At 44.6% G+C, this 19,346-nt stretch overlaps 2 protein-coding genes across 10 annotated transcripts in view; one reads left to right on the forward strand and one right to left on the reverse strand.

Annotated features, from left to right (window-relative positions):
* mecom (MDS1 and EVI1 complex locus) overlaps positions 1–8,537 on the forward strand; it is a 138,943-nt gene extending 130,406 nt beyond the window's left edge. For all 8 annotated transcript variants that reach the window (XM_080052449.1, XM_080052451.1, XM_080052452.1 and 5 more), the window contains 7 exons: positions 1–166; positions 345–422; positions 2,211–2,380; positions 3,420–3,564; positions 5,935–6,177; positions 6,289–6,469; positions 6,587–8,537. The exon at positions 1–166 is cut by the window's left edge and continues 1 nt beyond it. In XM_080052449.1, the coding sequence (XP_079908575.1) occupies positions 1–166; positions 345–422; positions 2,211–2,380; positions 3,420–3,564; positions 5,935–6,177; positions 6,289–6,469; positions 6,587–6,721 (1,118 nt within the window). In that variant the 3' untranslated portion in view covers positions 6,722–8,537. The remainder of the gene's footprint in view (positions 167–344; positions 423–2,210; positions 2,381–3,419; positions 3,565–5,934; positions 6,178–6,288; positions 6,470–6,586) is intronic.
* A 5,357-nt stretch (positions 8,538–13,894) lies between these two features.
* Positions 13,895–19,346, reverse strand: part of egfem1 (EGF-like and EMI domain containing 1) — a 59,548-nt gene continuing 54,096 nt past the window's right edge. The window contains exons 33-38 of one of the 2 annotated variants that reach the window (XM_080053603.1): positions 18,346–18,474; positions 17,891–18,019; positions 17,587–17,715; positions 16,457–16,585; positions 16,231–16,359; positions 13,895–15,693 (exon numbers count right to left, since the gene is read on the reverse strand). In XM_080053603.1, the coding sequence (XP_079909729.1) occupies positions 15,617–15,693; positions 16,231–16,359; positions 16,457–16,585; positions 17,587–17,715; positions 17,891–18,019; positions 18,346–18,474 (722 nt within the window). In that variant the 3' untranslated portion in view covers positions 13,895–15,616. Of the gene's footprint in view, positions 15,697–16,230; positions 16,360–16,456; positions 16,586–17,586; positions 17,716–17,890; positions 18,020–18,345; positions 18,475–19,346 lie in introns of both variants that reach the window. The other variant, XM_080053602.1, reaches the window with a different exon arrangement.

Raw genomic sequence — 19,346 nt, forward strand, 5'->3', positions numbered from 1 at the left:
TGTCGGCCATTGAGAACATGGCGGAGAAGTTGGAGACTTTTGGCTCCTTGAAGCCAGAGTCTGGTGACCTGCTGCGCTCCGTCCCTTCCATGTTTGACTTCAGAGCCCCGCCCTCGGCCCTGCCAGAGACACTGCTGCGCAAGGGCAAGGAGCGCTACACATGCAGGTATCTATCTACGGCAACTGCTTTTCTACAAATTGTGTTGTCATTTTTTGTTATGTAGGCCATAGATTCACATTATTTTATTGAAGATAATTGTGTGCTTGTGTTGAATACCTTCATGTGAGAGAAAAGGAATACAGGTAAACCGTGCCTAAATATATTGTTGTTATATCTTTTGTAGATATTGTGGGAAAATATTCCCTCGCTCTGCCAACCTGACCCGCCACCTCAGAACTCATACAGGAGAGCAACCATATAGGTAAGACTATGTATACACATCTGAAGAGCCTCGTTCACACATGTACTGTCACCTGAGGATGTGTGTGTGTGTGTGTGTGTGTGTGTGTGTGTGTGTGTGTGTGTGTGTGTGTGTGTGTATTGATCCCTTCATCTGTCCTACTCACTTTTTAAAGAGTACGTACACTTGCTGTACTGCTGAAGGGGAAATCATTGTCTCTCCATCAAGAATTTGGTTTGCACAATAGCGCATCCCCAGTAAAGAACACATTTTTTCCCACCACAAAAATAGAGTGGGAGCAGTGAATGCATTTTATCAAGGCAGAGAGAGATGCAGCTCATTTGTTAACCATGTATAGTTAGAACTATAGAGTTTATGTCTGTTTTCATTTGGCTGTAAAAAGAAAGCCGGGAATAATTATCCTACTGCTAAATAATTTGCCTTGATGAGAAATTGTGTCCATCGCCAGGGTGACAAGGAAAGAGGGGGTCGGGGGGGCGGGAGGGGGGGCCGGTTAGAAAGAGAGCAGAGAAGAGAGGAAGGGAGGGAGGAAGTTTGGTGAAAAATTGGGGTGATGGAGGATGTCGGGCAGATGTCCAGGGCCGGCAGCTGTGGTCATTTCTCTTGTGTGCGTATATATATTAGGGCCAGACTCCAAGTGATCTAGCAAGCCTGTACTAGCTACTCGCCGCTTCGCACCAAGTGAAGCTTTTCTTGCCAACTTAAAAAGGTTATCGCAAAAAAATGTGGGTTAAAAAAGATGCACAAATGCGTCTATGCATTTTGTTTTATAATGGCTCAAGTCTCCCCTGATGTCCAACGTCAACCCTGCACAGCCTTCCCAGGTGCTGCTGAAGGGGGGAAGTATCAATGCAGCAACAGCACAGTATACACATGTTAATAAATGAATATTGCACATTTTACTACGTTCAGATAATGAGTCATTCTCTAGCCAGCACTGCACTGGCTTTGTAGTTACTAAGGTAGTGGAATGTTGGCCCAAAGAGCTCGGAGGAGGCCTGCTGCCGACCACAGGGGAGGGAGAAAGACAGACGCAGGCCCTCTACTGCCCCGGCCTGATAGCCTGCAGTACACACACGCTGGCATGCCATTAAAGATCACCGCTGTTTATTGTAATTTTTTTATTTTGTGGAGATAACCGGGGGGGGGGGAGAGGGGGGTTCCTGAGGGAGAGCCAATCGAGCGAGCTAATTCCACCAGAAGAAAAGATGTAATCTTCTCGTATAATTTTGCATGGAGAAACTTGGCAAGAGGCTCCTAATTTTTTTGCAGGGCTAAGAACCCAATCTGTTGCGTGCTTATTTTGTGGGAGAAGAATGCAATTTTATTGAGCTGGCCGGAGATAAGAGGCAAGAGCTGTTTCACCTTAAACAAGCTCCTCCATCATGTCTGGGACTGCTGGGACTGTCTGTGTGTGTGTGTGTGTGTGTGTGTGTGTGTGTGTGTGTGTGTGTGTGTGTGTGTGTGTGTGTGTGTGTGTGTGTGTGTGTGTGTGTGTGTGTGTGTGTGTGTGTGTGTGTGTGTTCATGTGCATGTGTGTGCATGTGCGTTTGTTCTTCTTTGTGTGTGTGTGTGTGTGTGTGTGTGTGTGTGTGTGTGTGTGTGTGTGTGTGTGTGTGTGTGTCACATTATATGTATCCCAATTATGTTTCCCACAGAACAGACCACGGCTTCCTGATTCATTATACAGTACAGTTGCAGCTTGTGCTCTTTTTTTTTTTGCTGTTTTTTTTTTTTCATTCCGTAAATTGTCTAAAGCGGAGATGCCTCCCCTTCTATTTCCTGCAGGTGTAAATACTGCGACCGCTCCTTCAGCATCTCCTCCAACCTGCAACGTCACATTCGCAACATCCACAACAAGGAGAAGCCCTTCAAGTGTCACCTGTGTGACCGCTGCTTTGGACAACAGACCAACCTGGACCGGCACCTCAAGAAGCACGAGAATGGCAACTTGTCAGGTGAGAAAGGCTTGGACATACATTTTTTTTTTTTTTTAAATAATATATCTATTGTTTTCTCTTATTCTCAACAAGAACAATACAAATATACAAACAATACTTACAAACAAACAAAAACAAATACAAAGTACAGCTCGTTGAGGCCACATTTTTTTAAATGATTGGAAAGATTAGAGTTATCCCAGCTGTTGAAGCCATATTTCCTCCATATTTTAGAGAAAAAATACACCTACTTTTCTGATTTGTGTCATAGGAATCCATTGTTTTAATGAAATCCGTCTTCGGAAATAATATAAAACATACATTTCACATGATTGGAGTCAATTTCAGAAGCTGAAAAATTAAACTATATAAATCTGTCATCTATACTTCTGCAACAGCACAATTTTTTTTTTTTAAGGAGTAGTGTTTTGCGTTGATCAGCAGCAGTGCTTATGGATTTGATAGGTTGCATCACTCTGGCCAAGCAGCTGAAAGCAACACTCCGCAGAGGAGATTTTACAATCAATCGGACTCGATGTTCACTCTATCAAGTGTGAAATCAGTTATCTGCCAAGCTTTCGTTTTGCTGCCTCAAACAATATGTCCCCCCCAACCGTCAACACAACGACAATAGACTGAGATTGATTAAGAGGAAAAGCTCTTTTCCCACAGTTTAAATAACAAAACATTTCACCTCTCGGAGACACTTTGGCACATCCCATTATTACAAATGCATTTCGTGTGACCAAGCATTGCCAAAACTCATATATTTTTTTTTTCAAAGTTGTAGTCAAGATCTCAAGGGTTTCCAATGACATCAAGTATATCATGTACAATCCAGTTTTTGACCCAGTGATGTAACGGGTGCATTATCACATCATTTGGCAAAATTTGGATGTGAATATTTCACTCACTGTAATTTACCTCGAAGCATTGGAACCATCACATAGAGAATGTGTCACACTGTGATAGAGTAACATAATAGAAGATACTTGGAAAGGACCAAAAAGTGTATTAAAAACAAACTCAATGGATTTTCATTTTATTATTTCTGCAGGCACCGCAATGTCTTCTCCAAGGTCTGAGCTGGACAGTGGCAGTGCCATATTGGATGACAAGGAAGACTCTTACTTCAATGAAATAAGAAACTTCATCAGCAACTCTGGCCAGAACCAGACTTCCCCGGACCCCTCTGAGGAAGGGTAAGGGCACTTCTTTTAATGTGTTCATTTCTGTCTCTCTTTTCTGATCAGATATACAGGGCTGAACAGTCTTGTTTATTGACAAATAGCAGTGAGCACGTGGCTCATCCAGGTTTCTCATTTACCACATCTCAAGAGCAGGGAAAGATGAGGGCCCGATTTAAATACAATCTGAAACTATAACTAATCTAACCTACCTTACTGCATGTTGAACTCATTCATTATTACAAAGTGTAGACATTACGCATTCATTGTGACTACATTAACATTTTTGTAGTAAGTATGAATAATGGGTCAGCTGCTATCAGCCCATTGTACACTATTGCATTTTAAATACCACCCAGCTGGTCCTTGATGCTAATTATCACAATATGCTGAAAAAGGTCTTGAGAGCTGAGAGCAATCATCTGTGATGACATTTAAGATAACGGCAGTTGTTTTTTGGGGGGAAAAAAACGTGCAGCAGGAGCTCTTTGTATCAGTTGCCTTTTTTGACCACACGTACGAACAGATATCTGTGTGCATGCGTGCAACCACGTCTGAGCATTATGCAAATAAAGTCTAGGGAGTCGCGATGGGGTCGGATAGCAACGAGAGAGGTCTGCTCAGGTCTCTCCCAGTTTGTTTTCCCTGTGCCTCACGTTGGTGTGTGATCACTGGGGCAGATTGTGGGTCCCAGATAGAGATCTCTCAGACTGGTGTATGATTGTGCAGAAGGCCTGTGAGAGCAGGAGTGGAGGGATGGGGAAAGGGGAGGAGGGAGGAGGGGGGGGGGGGTGAAGCAGTTAGCCCAGCAGCACATCTGGAACCAACATGTCTGCCTACAGGAAGAGGGCTAGAGGGGGTGGGGTCACAGGGTCGGCCCGTGTTTCCTTTCAAAGTGCTGTGCTCCTGACTACTTCTGATAGATACTTTATCCCCGGCAAATTACCACGTTTGAAAGCGTAATTAGCGAATCTGTTTTCATAATCACAGAGCTCTCTCGCTCTCTCTTTCTCTCTCTCTCTTTTGGAGCTAGTCCCTTTTCTCAGCCACGCAAGCTCAACACACGGCCACGATATCCCCACATTGTCAGCCTGTGTCAGAACACTCCATCCCCGGCAGGAGCTCTGTCCAAACTAAGCATAATGTTATCAGCTGCTGATGGAAGAGGAAAGATGATGAGGATTCTGTATAGTGCTTAAATATAATCATGCAACATTCCCCTTCCTCACTGCACACTCAAATGTGTATCCCTTTCAAAAATCCAGTGCAGGTATCCTGTTTATAAGCATTCTATAATTATGTGGTGATGTGTTTGATGGCTTTAGTTTCCTATATCTACTTCTCCAATTCGCCCACTTCTCAGGCCTCATCTCATCTCTCTGAATCCTTTGTGTTGAGAAATGGCATTTTTGGGAGCTGACGAAAGACGTCCCGGAGTGTAATTAGTGAATCAGTCTTAATGTGGTTCCAGATGATTTACCCAAATGGTGGTTTTCCTGTGGCGCTGAGACAGAGGGACAGATTAAGACTCGGGCAGTTTGGATAGCTAGCCCTCTCTTTCTCTCTCTCTCTCTCTTTCTCCCTCCGCTGGGATGGAAGAATGGGCCCGGGTTGGCAACACTCTCATAACTCTCCCAGCAAATGGGGCTGTCAGCTAAATATTTTGCCTATTAGATGAATACGAGATAGTAGGGAAAATAAACAAGGAGAGAGGCACAGCACTCCAGTTAAGTGCTTGCAACCATCAAGCCCCAGTAGTGCTGCTGCTGTGCCCAAAGGGGCCCCGGAGCCCCGATGACAAACGGGAATCCGGCTCTCTCCATTCCCAGCTGCCATGTCCTGCCTCAGATCCACCGTTCTCTGCTTTTACGTTACACTCACACACGCTACATTGTTTTTGTTTATATAGAGAAAGCTTTCTCACTAGAACTTGCTGTTAACCAAAGACAAAGTCCAGCTCGGAGTACTTACAGCACATTAAATGTATGTATAGTTTTCACTGCATCGTCTTGTTCTTTATACGGTACTAACTTATCAAACACCAGAAAAATTCAGTATTTTTTAGATTTAGATTAGATTTTGTTTTAGCAAATGTGATGCTATTTATTAAATAGTTTGGTGAGACGGAGTCGAAATGGGGTAGAGAGGGGAATGACATGCAGAGAATAACCACGAGGCCGGAATTGAACCGTAGTCTGCTGCTTCTGAGGACTGAGCCTCTATGGAGGGGGGCACTCTAACCAATACACCACCAGCTCCCCCCCCCTTGAATACTCTTTTTTAAACATAAAAGCACAATGTGTAATGTACAGCTAATAAATATAGTCACTAGCATTTATTCTTTATCAAGCTGTATTGATCAAATCAATGTTCCTTGGTCCGCAGGTTAAACGGCGGTCCGTTCGAAGAGGAGAAGCCGCTGATGTCCGGCCATGGGTCAGGTGACCTGGAGGAGGATGAAGGGGAGGAGCTTGGTGCTGATGAAGAGGAAGGGGAGGAGCCTAGTCCGGGGAAACAGGAAGACGAGGCGGTGTTACCCGGCAACCTCAGTGATGACATCACACAGGACGAGATGGACTTTAGCGGGCCCAACGACTTAAACCTCAACTGCAAAACCTCTCCTAGGAGGTACATTCATGCACCTTAAACATGATCATTTCTTTGTGTAAATGATAAAGTCATGTCAAAAAGTGTCTAGAAAATGTCCTTATTTGAAATGTTCTGCTTGACCCCCCTCAGCTTTAAGGATGAGGAAGAGCAGGGGGGCTACTCGGCCTTGGATCATATCCGTCACTTCTCGGAGATGCGTAAGCTGGAGGAGAGTGAGCTGAGTGACGGGGACGATGACGACGGATCCTTTGGCTCTCCCACTCTGACTGAGGCCGTCAAACAGCCGCTCTTTAGGAAATCTAAGTCTCAGGTAAAAAAAGAAACAGAGATAGTTCATAAGTATGCAAGCCTGTTTACCTAATCCAATGTACATATTTACATTTTACACATGGTAGTTAAATCTGATCCATCTCCCATCGCTCCACAGGCGTATGCCATGATGCTGTCTCTGGCTGAGAAGGACTCTCTCCACCCGGCCTCCCACAACCCGGCCACCATGTGGCACAGTCTGGCCCGGGCTGCTGCTGAATCCAGTGCCATCCAGTCCCTCAGCCATGTATGATGATGACAGAGACCCCTTTGCGCTTTCCCCTTTCACCTTTCAAACCCCCCCTCCCCCCAAATCTGACCTATGGCACTGTGGGAGCCCATTGGCCCATTGCAGGGGCCCTGATTGTCCACAGAGTGACTGCTGAGCAGAACCACAGCCCAACTGACTGCTGAGCGGAGCGCCTAACAAGAAGAACCAAGCCCAGCCCCAGCCCTAGCCCCCCCCCCCCCCACCAAACCCAAGAGATAGAAAAAACTAGATGTCCCTCTGAGACCTTAAAAAATTGATTTCTTACATTAACACCAACCAGGATGATAGCAAATGGTGATGATTGTGGTGAAAATAATAATGCTAAGTAATAATAGCTGTATTTATTCTGCTGAATTTCTATGTTTTGCACAGCGAAGGCAGCTGGTTGAACATGAAAGATGGATGTGCTGATGTCTTATTTGCTGGACTGCATTTATTGGCCCAGCACATGCAGAGCAAAGGAGAACATTTTACTCTGAGAGGGAGAGTTTGGTTGTGTCTCTAAGACACAAGTTCCAGCTTCGTATGTTTCACTGTACATAAAGAATCTGGGCTCATCTGACGAAAAAAAGTATCTTTAAAATGTATTAAAATAATTCCCTTTAACCCCCAGAGATCCACAGGTGTTTCTCGTAAATACATGTACTTGATGATAAAAAATGAAGGGTGGGGTTTTATCAGCCTCAGTTCAAATGAAAACCGCTCCATGTAAGGACAGCGCTAGCGGTGCTTGAATATCACTGAAGTCATTGAAGAACAAATAAAAAAAAAGTAATTGTTAAAAAACTGAAATCAGGCCAGTTTCCCATCTGCGTTTCATAGCTGCGTGTGTCTGCACAATCATAGCACTGTACACAAGTGTCTACCAACTGTTCTCCACTGCACTCCATCCTGCCCGCCTGCGCTATCTGTGAAAAGATTTAAATAGATTGTCTTTTTAGGTTTTTTTTTACTGAGATAAGTAGCCAGTGCTGAAGTTCATTGTTGTTCTCTAAAGGGGCAAATGTCTTTTTTCAAAACTTTTGAATCCATCCTAGTCAGCCAACAATACCACTAAATAGCCTGAATGCTAGTCGTTAGCTACTCCATGCTCGTGTGTCTTTCATTTTTTAGACAATCATGATTTTTTTTTTTTTTTTGGTGTTGTTGTTGTTATTTGCTGTTGTATGTTGAGAACTGTATTTATTTCTTGGCAAACTGTAGTTTGTTTACTGAATAGCACTGCTCTTAGCCCAGGTGAAGGGGAGATTCCTCACCAGGGCCTATCCCAGAATTCAATGGGGTTTGTAGATTACATTTGAGTGCCGGATAGTATTAAACATACACTTCACTCCTTATTCTTCTAATGGAACCGGTCGATGAATAGATATTACTTAGGTTTTTTTTTTTCTATGACAATTTAATGATTCAATTGTAAAAAATTTAAAACATTATAAAGAATGAATACAAAAAAAAAAGAAAGAAGCCAGGTATAATTTCTTCATAAACGCATGATTGGTCTGGTAAGATCTGTGTCTGACATTTTCTACGGTTGTCTGCAAGCTTGTGTGACGTTTGGTTCATGTTAATCCCTTGTGCCAGACGTATGATAAATAACAGATTCATTTCATTTATTCTCCCATTTTGAGGGACCAGATTTTTCTGTTTGTTTTTGTCGTTGTTTTGTTTATAATCGATTTTAAAAAGTAATCAGCAAGTTGAGGTACTTTGTTTTAATGCTTTCTACAATGTAACTGTTATGCATTTCAATTCAATACTGTGGGAGGAACAACTAAGAAATAAAGGACTACAATGTGGATTGACTTGTCTGCCATTCTCTCTTTATTTCTCCTTTAAAACATTTTACTCACCCTTTTGTTTTGCCATCTCCCCCCCACACCTCCCCTCTCCATATAAGCCTTCTGGCTGCCCATCATTTTGGACCCAAACAGACATTTATACTAAGAGACGTGAGTCAGAAAACCACCTGGCGCTTTCTTCTGGCGCTCCCATGGCCTCCGAGAGCCTGAACTCTGGTCCTCTTGTTTCTTACCCCGGGCTTTTGGCTTGGTATATTGGGAAAGGGAAGCAGAGAAAGGGCCCGAGTGGAGCTTGAATGTGGTAGTGGGAGCGGAGGCAGGAATGTGTCCTCTTTATTTGTGTCCGTTTGTGGGGCATGATGGATGAGTTTGGTAGATGTGATGACCTGGCTCATCGCTCAAACGCTCAATAAGAGTCCCATCCTGCAGCAGGCCTCCCCATCCGGGCCGCCCCCCCTCTGTCACTGCTGCTGCCAGCCAACGTGGGCGGACATTGTGGCTGGGAGGGCCTGTAGGTTCAGCAGCTCCATTGTCCCGCAGAGTGGCTTTCGGCGGGGTGGGGGGTTGGAAGAATTGGGCATGACAGTGAAGATGGCTGGCGCTGACACTCCACATTTACAGTGCTCTTGGCACCCTAATGGATGGGGTGTTTTCTTAGGGCCTGTCGTCAGCCCTTCGGGACTCCGCGGGGCGTCCAGCTTTGATGAGGTCACACGGGGTCACGCAGTGTTGATGAGGTCAGCACGGGTCGTCCAGCTTTGATGAGGTCAGCTGCGGCGAAGGTATAGTGATGGTGCAAACGCAGGGCCCATAATGGAGTGGCAGTGATAATGGTTCCGAGTAGGAGTTTTGCCACCTGTACTATTGTGGACTAATTCAAAGCTATATGATTATGTGAACTTGTCAGCAGAGATACAACATTTTCTGTATGAGTTATATATAGCTGCAAATTCATTGTCTACTTTACAGTAAGCCTGTAAATGTCCTTAACTCAGCTCAAACGCTTTGTTTTCTGGTCTCCACTCACTCATGATGGAAATATCCATCTCTTTAGCAGTGACTAGTCTAGTATTATTTTTTTTTTTCTGAAAAGAGTTGCCTTCTGCGGTCTGACAAAAAAGATGCTGTTAACCAAAGCAGTTGAGTTCTGAGGCCACAAAACCAACATAAGGACACAGCAGCCTCAAAGAACAATAGGCCAGAAGTCCATAGAGCTGTTAAAGAAAAGCAGAGTCAGGTGCTTTTCTCACAACAAGCCAACCCCTCTCACTTCGCACAGTCAATTGATCCATTGTTATAATGAGGAATATTCTTCCTAACAACTTCAACTTCTAGTTTGGTATTGTCACTAACCTGTTTCATTATATTGATGCAAGTTATGCTACTGAGATGCCAAATATGAGACGGAGAAAAGTACACTTGATAGACTTTTATCAAACAGGAATCATACCTTGACTGCATCTGGGAAGTGACTTTGCCACCAGCCCTCAGCGGCCCCCACTGCAATCCAAATGGCCCGTGTAATTACATCACCTACGTAAAGGACTTCGCCAGGGACAAAAGTTCCAAAGGCACTGCTGCCTCTTGAAAGAAAACCAAAATATTATGAATAGACGGCACTGTGTGCGACGCCATTGTGTGTGTGGGCAGTAGGCTATAGTGGGTGAAGGAGAGCACTCGGGCAGAGTTTGGCAGCCTTAGCGTTAAACTGTGGAGCGTGTGCTGTTTTGATCAGTCTGTTGATTAGCACATGCCAATGTCACCCATGTATCCTCTCACACTTAATCAACGCGTTGGGACGAGTTATTGCCGTCATTAACCCACGGCTTCTCATAAAGGGCCTCAGTGTGTACTGAAGTGTGGCTGGCAAGACCCCTGGATGAGTGTGTGTGTGTGTGTGTGTGTATGTGTGTGTGTGTGTGTGTGTGCGTGCGTGTGTGTGTGTGTGTGTGTGTGTGTGTGTGTGTATGTGTGTGTGTGTGTGTGTGTGTGTGTGTGTGTGTCACAGTGTGACAAAGTGTATGTTTAAGGAGCGAAGGAAGTCAGACAGAAGAGTGTGCATTAGTCAGTGCAATCTGTTTTAGTTAAATGCAAAGCATGTGTGTGTGTGTGTGTGTGTGTGTGTGTGTGTGTGTGTGTGTGTGTGTGTGTGTGTGTGTGTGTGTGTGTGTGTGTGTGTGTGTGTGTGTCTCAAAGTGGTCTGGATCCCCAAGCTGCTCTGTCCCTGTACGCTATGTGTGAATGTGAACGGTACTACGGGCACAATGTGGGCAATGCTAGGTGGGGCTCGGAGCCACTCAGCTAATGGGGCAGCTGGCACAGCCTCAGAATCCATCAGGCCTCATTACAGCTCCTGTTCAGCCACCGTCCTCTTTTTCTTTCCTCCCCTCCTTTCTGCCTTTCTTCCTCTCCTCCTCACTTCTCTCTTCGCCCACCACCCTCCCTTCCTTTTCCTCTGCCACCCGTTTGGAGCAGCCAGCCCCTGTGTGGCATGTAACTGCCCACTCTCTGGAACATACATCACACCCCCAGAGTAAGAAAGAGAGAGAGAGAGAGATGGAGAGAGAGAGGGAGAGAGAACCCATCACAGCTGGCAGCTCTCACGCTGATTGACTTGGCACCCGTGCTGACTCAGACGCCAGGGGAAACATTTTTCGGAGAGGGAGGCATGGGATGGGTGTGGGAGAGAAGCCTTTAAGGAGCAATGGGGTGGGTGGGGAGTGTTGGTGCTTGCGAACAGTTGGCACAAGTGGGAAGCGTGTTTGGGTGTGGGGAAACTCCCACAAATCATCACATCAAGTTTTTGTTGTGTTTACAATAATGCCAGCACCTCCTCTGTCGGTGTCCTCCCCTGAGTGTGTACTGTATGCGTGTGTGTATGTGTGTGTGTGTGTGTGTGTGTGTGTGTGTGTGCATGCCAGTCAGACTCGCTCCTTTCTTCTTCTTCTTCTTCTTCTTCTTCTTCTTCTTCTTCTTCTTCTTCTCCTTCTTCTTCCCCTGCCCTCTCTCTCTCTCTCTCTCTCTCTCTTTCTCTTTCTCTCCCTCTTAGAAAGCAGCAGAGCTTAAGGTTGCGGTTTCATTGCACTGTTTGTTTTTCCCCCTGGAGGCTACGGGTCATTAGTGTTATTGATGGACACTCAGCGCAGTCCCAGGGAACAGACCAGGACAGAGCAGAGCAGAGCAGTGCACATGGTTTTAATATGACAAAGTCTAATCAGGATAGGCGTGGTAGCGGCGGAGGCCACTTGGAGCCTGCTGTTGAAATCATCTTGTTCTTTTGTGCTCATGAACCAGATTAGAAAGTATACTGTAGCTCATCCAGGCCTCCAGCTCACATTGGAAGGAGTAGAGGAATCGTGCATTATTAGAGGTTTGGTATTGCTGGAGAAATGTTAACTTAAAAGGTATGTCTGCCTAGGTGTCGGACCATCTCAATATGGGAACTTTATTATGTTAAGTATAACATATTTTAGGTCATTCATTCATGTACTGTATGTGAAATCAATTGAATGAAAAGGTATACGTTCAGTGCCCTCCATACTTTTTTTTCCATTTTGAGCACCATCCAGTGGTGAATGTACTAATGTGCACCTAGTAGTTCAATCTTAACATTGATTTAATTTACATTTAAATCAACAACAAAAACTAAAAAAAAATGTATACCTGTATAAACTGTATATACTGTGAAGTGCACAAGCATTTTGACATGTCTAGAACCAAAGATGCCTCCTTCACACCACGGATTCCAGAGTGTGGGAGAGTTCCTTGATACGCATCTTTTCGCAGCCTCAACATTTATTTTTCCAGGCAACAAGCGAACAAATGGTGCAGGACGTGTTGAAATGATTTCCCCCCACTCATTCCTTTATCTGAGCCGACAGCCTTTGTCACTGCAGTTCAAATCGCTGTGGCCTTCTGGGAGACCCGGGGTTCAACGCAGAGGGGCAGAAATGATCTCAGCGATAGTGATAGAATCTCTTTCGCAAAGAGTGGCGTATGCTTAATTACGCCCAAAAATGTACCCATGATGCGATCTTACCTTTTACGGGCTATTTCATCGCCAGTTTCCTGCACCCTTCTCTCTCTCTCTCTCTCTCTCTCTCTCTCTCTCTCTCTCTCTCTCTCCTGATAAGTCAGCATGCACACTAGAGTGAGCCATTTTTTCCTCCAAAAGCCTTTTTAGCACAAAGAGCATCTTTGTTCAAATACAAAAAAAAAATGGCTTTTGGAGTGGTCAGACCATTTTAAGTCAACTTCAATTATGTTTGAATACGCCCCTTTTTCCTATGTGAATCTTAAATAAAAAAGAAACCCCTTATTTCAAACTGTGCAGAGGTGTGGTGCTAGGTAGGCATACATAATATTTGGCTGCCTCCCACCAATCTTATTGATCTTACCATAAGATACCTTTTTGGCGTGCCAGCTCTTCGGTTGTTGCACCCAGACTACAGTATGCTTTGGAGGGCCGATCCATCGGTTCAGTGGCCACCCAGATCTGTGTGGATGGATGGCCTCACTGGGCCTGTTTGACTTGAAACAGGTGTGTGTCATCCCAAGATGAAGGTCTGGCCGATAAACATTATTGGAGAACATCTGCTGCTTGTCACAACACGGGCCGAGCTGGAGCGGCCCCCACATCCATCAGCCACACCGGTGAGCAGGGTGGAGGGTAGGGGGGGCTCCATCCTCCGTCAGAGGGTCCGTTCACCCATCACTCACCCCCGGGATGCAGGGATATATGGGGGCGCGTGTTGGGACCAGGCACCTGCCAGACCAGAGCCGCATTTGGCCGATCGGAGAGAGAGAGAGAGAGAGAGAGAGAGAGAGAGAGAGAGAGAGAGAGAGAATGCTCCAGCGCACTTGAAAAATGCTTCAGTGAGAGCACGCTCCCTCTCTCTGACAACGACACCCTAAACACACACACACACACATCTGACACCACCAGCGTGCCATGCTCAGGTGCCTCCCACACCCCCAACCACTTTAGACTACTGTCAAGGAGGCAGGCAGGGGCCTTAATGCTTGACCCTTTTTCTGGCTGATGAGAGATGCCTGGTAGTAGCCGTAGATATCCACACAGGCACGCACGCACACACAGACACACACACACACACACACACACACACACAGGTTCCCATAGGTCTCTATGACAGCTGGAACTTCTCTCCCCCCCATGTCTACCTCAGTATTGCTCAGTACCTTGCTGTACCCTCCCACCCAACGCAGGAATCAAAGAAATCAATACCATGCAACACTGCATTCAAAGTGCACAATTTAAGAAAAAAGGTCACCCTGGACGTTTTTTATTATTATTTATTTGGTTCATGGCTCTTATTCTCTTTATTTGAGTCAAAACACAACCACAGCTGATAAAGACACAAGGGCGTAATAAGAAAAATGAACAGTAAAAAAAATTATTTTAGCAATTCTATACAAATAAAATGTATCAATGTAGCACCACTGACATAGGTATGCCAGGAAATGACCGACCTGAGATATAATACAAATACAGTTCTTTACAAAACACCCTTGTTTAAATCAAATGCACATTCATGGAAACTGATCACAGTGGTGACATGGGACTAGTACACTGTACGACCATGCTGACTGTGTACAGGTAAATGCATTAAAGGTATTTACATCAATTATATCATTTTCTAAAAGACTCCCAAACCCTGCATCAGCTGCTGACTCAATAAACACAAATCTAAAAGAAGTGCAACGCATGCAAGTTTTGGCTGCAGTATTTGTTCAGCCAACACGCCGCACTGCAAAAATAAAAACCCATGATCATCAACGTCAATAAATGGAAAGAGTTCCTAATGCCGGAAGATGAAAGCTGGTTGTGTCAAATTCAGTGTTACATGAGTCATTTGTACAAGGGTAGTTGAAAATAGGTTGAGGTGATTCCATTTGTGTGAAAGAGTTTCACTGTTAGGATAAAATCAGGTTAAAATAATCTGTATGGAAACAAAGTGATGGTCTGAGTTGTATTGTTGTGTTGGTAGAGTATGCAGTTTCAAGAAGAACATTGGGAACATGTGTGGACTCAAAACACAGAATTTGATCAACAAATTATAAGCATGGGAATAAACGCGCGCGCGCGCACACACACACACACACACACACACACACACACACACACACACACACACACATACACACATACGAAATATGTAAGCAATAAGATTCCCTCTGTTAAATGGTATGTGTTGGATTTATGGGGACACAAAATCTGCCTTCTAAACCTTCACCATTCAAAAAATATGAACCATATTCACCAGTTTTCATTTGTTTGATTCCTTATCTCCCCCATTATATTTACAGATTCAAGTTATTTAACAAGGTAATTGAACCATATTGGGCATCAATCAGAACTTAGATCAAACAATTATTTGTATTTCGAATACATTTTATTATGAAACATCCCTTGCTTCGACATACATGGTTCTTCTGTTACCTGCCGTCCCTCTCTGTGTGTATGTTGTTGTTTTATTTTCAAAATAAGGTCATTTTATTACCCATATCTTTTTAAAATGGTTTTCGGATGCTGTTATGGCATATAGTAATGCTAACCATCAACTTTTGTTTTTCTCCACACAACACAGGAAAAAAGTAAATGTTGGTAGTAAAGGCTCTCCAGTGACAAGAAATACTTGAATTCAATAAAATGTATTGTCCAAATGCACTTAAAAAATAAACTGTACCCTTAACAACTTTTTTAAATGTCAAACTGCAAGCTTTTTTTAACCTCTTTCAATCAGAAATATTAATCAATGTGATGCAGGTATTCCTGTGGATTTCGCTAAGCAGTCTTTGTAAACCTGGGACATTGTGGGTTAGGTTTAGAGTTTATGGTCCTCGGAGGGCCCCCTCATGTGCCAGGGTCCACTAGCTGATTTTCTCCCAAAGCTCCGGGCTCAGGGATGGAGCGCTCAGTTTCTGACAGCTGAAAACCACTTTCACAAAAGCCACAGCATTACTAACATCACCTTTAACCAAGATGATCTGAGTAACGCTCCACAGAGCCAAGCCATGTGTTTCAACATCCAGTCAGTAGTTTGCACCTCTGCTTGGGTTATGTGGTTTTGCTGCCTGCTCTTCTCTTTCTCTGCGACAAGGGAAAGTTCAACGGTCCCGGAGTCTGATGTAGCGCTGCTGAAAAAGGAAGAAAAGAAGAAGAAAAAAGAAGCAAGAAGACATCAGCACTATTTGAAAATCGAAAGCAAATGTGCTGTGGGGTTTTGTGGAGGGGAAGTAACTGGTCCGTGGTCTCCCGTGTGCTTGGCTTTGAGGAGGTAAAACGAAGACAGCTTCAAGCCGGGCTCCATGCTGGGTGCAGATTAAAATAACTGTCAGGAGACAGGAGCGGCTATTGAGGCAGACAGGGTGACACACAGAGTGATGGGGCTCAGCCTCTCACACTTCATGACACAGTATTTCACTAAAGCTGGTTCAGCTTTACAGCCCGTGACCTCTTGTGTGTGTGTGTGTGTGTGTGTGTTTGAATGTCCGTTTTGCTACAGCTTGACACCCCCTAGTCGTGTGTGTGTGTGTGTGTGTGTGTGTAGGAGTCGGTGTGTGTGCGCATGTCTGTTTTGCTTTAGCTTGACACCCGCTAGTCGATTGTGTGTGCGTTTGAGCGTGTGTGTGTATTCGTTGTGTGTGTCAATGGGAGCTTATTAGGTTTACCTTCAGTGCAGGTGGGGCCCAGCCAGGTGATTGGGCAAAGGCATCGCCCAGTCAGTCCATCACAGCGGGCCCTTTGGGAACACTGGCACGACAGAGAGCAGTCCGGGCCAAAGCGGTCTCCACCACATTCTGATGGAGAAAAGACAGAGAGAAGGAAGGTATAAAGAAGGGATTTTAAAAAGAAAAAAAGAAAATAAAGTGTGTTTCCTCTGGATGGGACGTCTACCTTCTTCACATCTCTGTCCTGTCCTTCCTGGAGGACAGAGGCACCTTCCAGTCGACGAATCACATGGGGTCTCACCGGCACAGTCACATGACTGTTCACAGCCCGGTCCAAATGTGCCAGCTTCACACCCTAAAGAGAGAAAAAAAACACAGATACTCACACATCATACATTCAGTTGCATTTCTTTCCATTATATAAGCACTTTCATTGTCTTCAATAATAACATAACTCAGGAAAGGTGGTCTGTTTACTTTAGTGAGGAGAAGGTAGGTGTTAGAACAATCAACTTTCGTGTTTTTACTTTTAACTTCCATGCACACAAAAAAAAATATATAAGATTTAACTATGTAAAAGTGCACAGAGGCAACCAGCAGTGCACTATCTCACATGACAAGAACCTTTCTCTGCGTGCTGCCATTTCTTTCTGCTTATCTTCCAGTCGCATAAAGGATAAGCTAGAGATATGCACACGCACACACTCACTCACGCACACACACACACACACACACACACACACACACACACACACACACACACACACACACACTTACACAGAGCCATGTCTGTGTTTGTCTGCCTTTACAGCTGCTCTGCAATGCTCAGTCCTATCTCCTGCTGGGGCTGAAGTGGCCATTTAGGTGCTCACACTGCGGTGGAAAGCCCCGCCAGCAGGCAGGAGGGCACAGGGATGGAGCAGGAATGCATTAAGCAGTCGGGAAACACCTGTCTCTCATCAAATAACCAGCCCTGCACGCCTGCCCACCTACCTACTAGCCTGTCTGTCTGCATGCCAGAACACACTCACACAGACTCTCTTTTTTTTAAAGAAAGAAAGAAAAAAACATACTTTATTCATGTATGCTAATATGTGCCCGTGCAGCTGGGCATCCAGGTGGCTGTTTATTAATGTGCAAACTTGTTACTATGTGTGCTGTCTCCATGGTGCTGCTTAACTGCAAGTATCTGACAAAGCTCTCCAATACTTGAAAGATGAGATATCTTTAAAAAGGGATTCAAACTTGTTTTGTTTGATTTCACAGTTAATGGTTTTGACCCTCCTTTCATTTCTTACTGAAATTGTTGACATGCATATTTATGCACCTTTTGATAGTAATGTATACAGTACTTACGTCTTTGGCATTGTGGACCATGGTACCCCGGTGGGCAAAAACATTGGCCTGTCACATGATCACAGGTCTGGCCCACTTTACAGTCACACGCATGGGCACAGTTCACTCCATAGAACCCAGATGAGCATCCTAAAGAGAGACAAAAAGTACACTTGTTACTTGTTTTAAGGGTTTGGTTAGAAATGTGATCCTGCTGTATAAAGTCATCTCTAGCTCTGCTTTTACAGAAGTGTCAGTGAGGCCCCTGGTAACCCTATCACCAAGCTTATTTTTTTATTTCTATTATAAGTGAGTGTTCGCATACTGTGTTGACAGGAGGGGCCGTAGTATCCAGCAGTACAGCTGCAGGAGCCAACAAAACGGTCACACGTCCCATTGTAGAGGCATTCACAGTCTTGTGCACAATCGAGGCCATATTTCCCCTGTGAACAGGCTGCAGACACACACACGCACACACACACACACACACACACACACACACACACACACACACACACACACACACACACACGCACACACGCACGCACGCACGCACGCACGCAAACACACACACACACAGTGTCATTGAATACCTAGCTGTATTGATGAAGAGACTGTGATTACAACAACATGATAACTACTATATCTACTATATTGGAGAATCCTATTTGTTGATTGCCTATTATCACCCTTTGTTAGCAATTTAAAAAAAAAACTTAACATACAATAAAACAGTTCTGATTACTTTCTGTTGCATCTATCGTGTGTTTAAACTCATACCTGTGTCACAGTGCACTCCGGTCCAGCCCAGTCCACAATTGCAACCCCCGTCGACAGGGCCACACAGAGCTCCATTCTGACAGCTGCATGTGTGTCTGCACTGTGGGCCATAGCGCCCCCTAGGACATGCTGCATTCACATTCAGAGAACACATCAGGACAGCACAAGAACCTCAAGACCGTTCAGTGCACTCTGCAATGTGAAACACACTGTCGTCACTCAGCTCTGTCTATCTGTGTCTTTCTCCCACACACACACAACGCATGCACACGCACACGCACGCACACACACACACACACGCACACACACACACACACACACACACACACACACACACACACACACACACACACACCAGATTGCACTAACCACATGCATGTTTATTTAAGCAACAGTTCATTAAAAGAGATGGCAAAGTAGTCTAATTTGGCACTGATATAAAAGAATAATCATGTTTCTCTGGGTAATTTAGATTGGGAAAACAATAAGGAAGCCGTCTTTGATTCTCCTGTTTATTTATTTGCTCCCTCGCCAGATCCAGCGACACGGAACACAGAGAACGAGCTACTTATAGGTCTCTGTAAACATTCAACAAGAGCGACTTAAGAGGTGGTATGTCCAAGTACAAGCAGGAGGGCCGAAGAAGAGAACATTTAGCGCTAAGCAGTGATGGAAATCCCCCGCTTGCAATCCAGCTGAATTGCTGATACAGGGGCGAGATTAAGAAAAGCCTGACTGTTTTTTTCCCGGGAAAAACAGCCCCTGTGATCATCAGAGGCCTAACACTGAGGAAATGGAGAATCTGTTACTTAAATATACAGCGAGAAAAAAAGATGAAAAATGCTCCCTCACTTTTGCTGTGTTTTTTTCTAACTTTCCCAGTTAAGCGTACTATTTCTGAAGAACTCATTAGGGCTTGTGGTTGCCACTGATGCATGTCAGTCTCAGTGGGGACTGAGGTTGGAAGATAAAAAGACTAAATACAAACCATATTTAATAAC

Source organism: Ammodytes marinus (assembly GCF_949987685.1).
Source record: "Ammodytes marinus genome assembly, chromosome: 3".
NCBI classification, from domain to species: Eukaryota; Metazoa; Chordata; class Actinopteri; order Uranoscopiformes; family Ammodytidae; genus Ammodytes; species Ammodytes marinus.